Genomic DNA, 7,122 nt, shown 5'->3' on the forward strand with positions numbered 1-7,122 from the left:
GTGGTTGACTGATATGATCTCTGTCAGGTGGTTGACTGATATGATCTCTGCCATGTGGTTGACTGATATGATCTCTGTCAGGTGGTTGACTGATATGATCTCTGCCATGTGGTTGACTGATATGATCTCTGCCAGGTGGTTGACTGACATGATCTCTGCCAGGTGGTTGACTGATATGATCTTTGCCAGGTGGTTGACTGATATGATCTCTGCCAGGTGGTTGACTGACATGATCTCTGCCAGGTGGTTGACTGATATGATCTCTGTCAGGTGGTTGACTGATGTGATCTCTGTCGGGTGGTTTACTAATATGTTCTCTGTCAGGTGGTTGACTGATATGATCTCTGTCTGGTGGTTGACTGGATATGATCTCTGTAAGGTGGTTGACTGATATGATCTCTGCCAGGTGGTTGACTGATATGATCTCTGTCAGGTGGTTGACTGACATGATCTCTGTCAGGTGGTTGACTGATATGATCTCTGTCAGGTGGTTGACTGATATGATCTCTGTCAGGTGGTTGAGTGATATGATCTCTGTCAGGTGGTTGACTTCGGTGGCCAGACGGAGGCAGTGCGTCAAGAGATCAACCAGGCGGTCGAGGAAGCAACCAAAAACAAGATCAAGAACCTCATACCTGAAGGTCGGGTGATAATGATGATGTTGGTGGTGATGGTGATGATGATGTTGGTGGTGATGGTGATGATGATGTTGGTGTAGGTAACGATGAATGCCGTCGAAAAGTCCGAGGAAGTTGCTATTAAGTTTCGAAAATAAGATGAAAGGCACTCATGGGTATGAGCGCTGTAAATGCAAGTCATGTGGACATTCCACGACTGATCACGCTAAGAATGTGTACATGCTACTCATCAAACCGCACACAAAAGACCTTGAATGTTTCTTTCCAAAAGACCATGTTTTTCAAAAAGACCATGAACATCGTCTACCAAAAAGAACAACTTTTTTCTATTTACCTTGAATTTTGTTCCAAAAGACCTTGAATGTCATTTTCCGTTACACCCCGAACGCCATTTTCCGAAAGACCTTGAAATTTTCCGAATGCCCTGGAACGTCTTTTCCCAAAAAACTTCTTGTCGCAGGCATCCTGGACGCTTCAACGTGTTTGGTGCTCGTGAACGCCGTCTACTTCAAGGGGCTTTGGACGAAGCAGTTTGACAAGTCCCGGACGCAGGACTTGCCTTTCTACACTGATGAGACGAACAGTGTCAATGTCCCCATGATGAGGGCCAATGAAGAGTACGGATACATGATTAGGAAGGATCTCGAAGCTACCGTGCTCGGCATGGACTATCAGGTCAGTATCTTTAATATCCTTTGTATGTGTTTCGAACGTAGCCGCCCCAGGTCACGCTGGAGCACCGCCTTATATCCTTTGTATGTGTTTCGAACGTAGCAGCCCCAGGTCACACTGGAGCACAGCCTTAATATCACTTGTGTTTCGAACGTAGCAGCCTCAGGTCACGCTGGAGTATTCTTAGTATTCTCCATAGTAGGGTAAAACAAAATAGTGTTTCATTAAAAATTGAATAACTCTATAGGCGTCTAATTCACATCATACATTCCTCATTAGTTGTACCTTTAAACAAAACAAAGAACCACCTCGTATCAATTAAAACTTCATCAAAAATTTAGTTTAAAAAAAGTGGGGGGCGCGCTGCCCCACGTTACCCTATTCTTCAACCCTCAGCTCGGCGAATAGAAGTCTGGAATTGCAGTTCAGTGATTCCATATTTCCGGAAATTTGGTAGAAAATAAATTTATAAAAAAGAGTGCACATGATAAGCTAACTCCTGAAAAACTTATTAGCTTTTCACGGCTAAGCACTGCGGTGAATGACATGTTGAACTTCATCGTAGTGTCTGGTTTCTCATGACCACCAACTAGTGTATTAACTTTGAAATTTGAACGTTAAAACCCATTAGTCCCAGGGATCATGTATTTAGTTTTAAATTCTATGTAACTTCTTTATTTCTACGTCACATGATATTTTCTGAGTTAAGTATTAAATATAAAATTCCTTAGAAAGTTTTAGAATTAAACAAAAGTAAAGAGGTTGAAGTTTTATATTCTAGTATTTTAACTTGTTTCAATGGTTGCCACAAAGTTGCAACTCGACTCTTGTGTGCTACATACTTCCTTTGATCCATTCGTCACTAGGTTGTAACCCGAATAATAATTGTTCCTGCAAACCATTTTAATAATTGTCACAGGGTAGTTACCGGAATCGTGTGTGCTATATCCTCTCACTGAGTGGTTCACACGACAGGGCGGCAACCTAAGCCTGGTGATCGTGCTACCAGACCAGCGTACGGGTCTGGCAGAGGTAGAGCGCAAGCTGCAGGGGATCGACCTACGCGAGTTCTTCGACTCGGAGCGAAAAGTTAAGGTGGAAGTGACCATCCCGCGCTTCAAGCTGGAGTACTTCGAGGATCTCGTCGCTACTCTCCAGTCGGTAAGTAGTCAGTATCAGTGAGTAATATTGAACCTCAGGTAGTTTACTATTTGGTAAAAATATTGCAACCAAAGGAAGAAAGTTAGAAGTCAATGTGGATGTCATCATCCTGCGTTTCATGCACTATGAAGACCTTGTCGAAACACTCAAGTTAGTGAATGTTATTTATAAGTGAGTAATAAGTTCGTTATTCATGATTGATATGAGTTAATAATGATCAGAGAGCGATTTTATGACCCTCCAGGCAAATGACGTCGATGCCATGTTGATAACGCAATGATTTCTTCGGAACAACGTTTATTGAACGTGATTCCTACGTCAGACACAACGTTTAATGAACGTTATTTCTACGTCATACACAATGTTTAATGAACGATATTACTACGTCTGGCATAATGTTTAATGAACGTTATTTTAACGTCAGACACAACGTTTCATGAACGTTATTTCTACGTCAGACACAACGTTTAATGCACATTATTACTACGTCAGACACAATGTTTGATGAACGTTATTTTAACGTCTGACATAATGTTTAATGAACGGTATTTTAACGTCAGACACAACGTTTCATGGACGTTATTTCTACGTCAGACACAACGTTTAATGAACTTTATTTCTACGTCAGACACAACGTTTAATGCACGATATTACTACGTCAGACACAATGTTTGATGAACGTTATTTTAACGTCAGACACAACGTTTAATGAACGTTATTTCTACGTCAAACACAACGTTTAATGCACGTTATTTATACGTCAGCCACAATGTTTGATTAACGTTATTTTAACGTCAGACAACGTTTAACGAACGTTATTTTAACGTCAGACACAACATTTAGTGAACGTTGTTTAACGCCAGACACCACGATTAATGGACGTTATTTTACCGTCAGACACAACGTTTAATGAACGTTATTTTAAAGTTAGACACAATGTTTAATGAACGTTATTTTAACGTCAGACACAACGTTTAATGAACGTTATTTTAACGTCAGACACAACGTTTAACACGTTGACTACGATTGCTTCATCTAGTACTATTATTCGATTTTTTGTACTGTTTTTAAACAGGGTTGCCAGACGGTCATTTTTTCCGGACAAATTCTGTGATTTAGTTTTTCTCAATTGCGTTGGCCGGCTAAAGTTCATGATATGGGCACTTCCTAATTACATTTTAAATACTGCAAAAAAAAAATAAATGGAATTCTTATAGCACACCCTACAAATAAACTAGTATATATTGAGTTATCAGCCTTTTTGGCCTTTTTTGTTCTCGGATTTGGCCGATTTTAGGCAACCTGAATTATGTACCACTACGTCCTGGAGTAATACATTTCGTGGTACGCATATGTACCACTTCGTAGTCAACGTGTTAATTAACGTTAATTTAACGTCAGACACAACGTTTGATGAACGTTATTTTAACGTCAGACACCACGTTTAATGAACGTTATTTTAACGTCAGACACAACGTTTAATAAAGTTTATTTTAACGCCAGACACAACGTTTAATGAACGTTATTTTAACGTCAGATGCCTGGCAAGGAAGTACCGTACTTCACAATACAGTAAAGCTATTTCATGAATTGGAAGTCAGTTAAAAGTCAATGTGCAGGTCGGCTGTGTTACACTTTCTTCGGTCCTCGTTCTTCGGTTCAAGTCGTCCTTGTCTTAATCAAGTCGTTCTGGTCCTAATTAAGTCGTTCTAGTCCTAATCAAGCCCTAATCATGTCGTTCTGGTCCTAATAAAGTCGTCCTAGTCTTAATCGAGTCTTTCTAGGTTTAATCAAGTCTTCCTAGTCTTAATCAAGTCTTCCTAGTCCTAATCAAGTCGTCCTAGCTTTAAACAAGTCTTCCTAGTCCTAATCAAGTCTTCGTAGTCCTAATCAAGTTTTCCTAGTCTTAATCAAGACGTCCTAGTATTAGTCATGTCTTCCTAGTCTTAATCAAGTGGTCCTAGCCTTAATCAAGTCGTCTTAATCCAAATCAAGCCATCCTAGTCTTAATCAAGTCTTCCTCCTCACAATCAAGTCTTCCTTGTTTTAATTAAGTTGTCCTAGTCTTAATCAAGTCTTCCTAGACCTGATCGAGTCATCCTAGTCCTAATCAAGTCGTCCTAGTCCCAATCAAGTCTTCCTAGTTTTAATCTAGTCGTCCAAGTCTTAATCAAGTCTTTCCAGCCCTAATAAAGTCGTCCTAGTCCTAATAAAGTCTCCCTAGTCTTAAGCAAGTCGTACTAGTGATAATCAAGTCTTCCTAGTCTTAATCATGTCTTCCTAGTTTTAGTCAATCGTCCTAGTCCTAATCAAGCCTTCCTAGTCTCAATAAAGTCATTCTAGTCCTAATCAAGCCATCCTAGTCCTAATCAAGTCGTCCTAGTCTTAATCAAGTCTTCCTAGTTTGAATCAAGTCGTCCTAGTCCTAATAAAGTCTTCCTAGTCCTAATCAAGTCATCCTAGTCCTAGTCAAGTCTTACTAGTCCTAATCAAGTCGTCCTAGTATTAATCAAGTCATCCTAGTGTTAATGAAGTCTTCCTTGTCTTAATGAACTCGTCCTAGTCTAATCAAGTCACCCTAGTGTTAATTAATGAAGTCTTCCTAGTCCTAATAAATTCTTATAGTCCTAATCAAGTCATCCTAGTGTTAATGAAGTCTTCCTTGTCTTAATGAACTCATCCTAATCCTAATCAAGTCATCCTAGTCCTAATAAAGTCTTATAGTCCTAGTCAAGTCATCCTAGTGTTAAGGAAACCATGTAGGTCAAAATCTATTTTCTATATTCAGGGAAGGATCATCTCCAAACTTGGTACACATATGTAAAATCGAAAATGACGACTATTTTGTTCATGTGAATTTTTCGAAAAAAATGAAAGAAAACGTGAAATTCATAGAAAACGGCCATAAAGGGGTACTTTAGAAAATGCATCTCCTCCTACAAATATCGTGCTACAACATCGAGACAGGTATCATTCGATGCGTAAAGACCTTATCTAGCGATTGTCGGGCCACGAAATAGTAATAAATTTAACTCCGTCAGCCAATCAATGACGGCTTTGAACTCACACGGCTCGACAATCGCTAGATCTTTTCATTATGAATCGAATGATGTATCTCTCATCGCTGTAGCTTCAAAACTCTAGGAGGAGATGTATTTGCCGTGACAAAAAGTGTGAATGTTCAGGAGGGCGTGACAAAATCCCGCGCGCATCCGAATAGCCACTCAATGTATCAAGGATACGAAATTAAACGTAACTGGAGCTTGTACCAGTCAAGGATGGTGGGAGCAACTGCTACTACACGTCCTCGTGCGACGACAGGAGGGTAACTGAGCTCTTGCTCCACCGGACCACCAGCCACTCTATTTATATGCGACGCAGCTAATTTTCCCCGATCTAATTTGTTCAAGAACTCCCCCACCTCCCTCTCCTGCGGAATCTGTAGTGAACGCATAAATCAACGTACAGAGACGGTTTTGGTACCGTTGGATAGCTCAGAACGTCAGCTTTAAGATGAGACTAAAAACCGGAAAAGCCAAAATCCAAAAATTTTACCTACATGGTAAAATGAAGTCTTCCTTGTCTTAATGAACTCGTCCTAGTCCTAATCAAGTTATCCTAGTCCTCAGTCTTATCATGATGTCCTACGGTAGTTGGGTGTGAGCGACATGTTCGGGTCTTCAGCGGATCTGAGCGGCATAGGAGGTCGGCCCGGCGGCCTCTACGTCTCCAATGTGCTGCACAAAGCCTTCATCGACGTCAACGAAGAGGGCAGTGAAGCCGCCGCTGCCACGGGTGAGTGCACCGCAATTTTTAGTGAACAGTTAAGTTTTTAATAACCTAGGCCATGCTATCGAAACTCGCATAAGTAGACGTTGCAGCCTAATATTGGTATAGTTGGACAGAAGCTGCTCTTCAATAAAAATTCCATTGAAGTCCAAATCTTCAACAAAACTGGTTTTTAAAGTTGCAGCCCAGGTACACGTAGATGTAGATTTCTCATCTTTGATTGTTGGGTTTGATGAGTTATGAGTAAATCACCTCATTTGGTTTTCGAGCTTTTGAACTTTGTGGAAATTTTTTGAAAATAACTTTGCGCAACGGAAACGAGACAGAATATTTTTATCAAATTGGAATTGTTTTCATTTATCATGTTGTTGTTTTTCTCGCGAACAGCCGTTCGAAAGAAAAAATGTAAGGGCCGCAAGCTCAACCGGCTGACCTTCACGGCAGACCATCCATTTTTCTTCATGTTGGGAGAGAAACAAAAATCTGGGGTAATTCTCTTCTGCGGCCGCCTTACACAACCGCAGGCGTCGGCCTAAGGTTACGTACACAGTGAAAGCAGGTTGCCAGCGTGCTGGTTACCTGCTGAGGCTGGCGCCTGAAACAAGTGCGAGAGGTTCACAGAGGAAGCAGGAAACCAGCTGCGACCTAATCAGTGCTCTGGGTGAGGAAGTGTATTATTAGTGTATTTTATTACCACGTTTTTCTTACCTCGCTTTCGTGTCTGTGATGATCAAATCTTGCAATCGATATTTCACCAACTTTCCCATTAGCTAGCGCTCTGAAACTTTTAGGGAAGCTCAGCTCCCGATAACAATACAATAATCAATAATTTGTTGCACGTTTCCAGGCGTATAAACTCTAA

The 7,122-nt window shown here is 40.7% G+C and overlaps 1 protein-coding gene across 1 annotated transcript; it reads left to right on the plus strand.

The window, feature by feature from the left end:
• Nucleotides 1–541: 541 nt before the first annotated feature.
• LOC108677988 (serpin B3-like) lies at nucleotides 542–6,849 on the plus strand (the record flags this gene model as incomplete). The annotated part of the gene is made up of 5 exons (XM_018166309.2): nucleotides 542–641; nucleotides 1,099–1,313; nucleotides 2,286–2,471; nucleotides 6,125–6,266; nucleotides 6,648–6,849. Coding segments are annotated over 5 exons (792 nt in total), but the record flags the coding sequence as incomplete, so codon positions are not given.
• Between the last annotated feature and the right edge of the window lie 273 nt (nucleotides 6,850–7,122).

Source organism: Hyalella azteca, unplaced genomic scaffold (assembly GCF_000764305.2).
Source record: "Hyalella azteca isolate HAZT.00-mixed unplaced genomic scaffold, Hazt_2.0.2 contig7680, whole genome shotgun sequence".
Taxonomy (NCBI): domain Eukaryota; kingdom Metazoa; phylum Arthropoda; class Malacostraca; order Amphipoda; family Hyalellidae; genus Hyalella; species Hyalella azteca.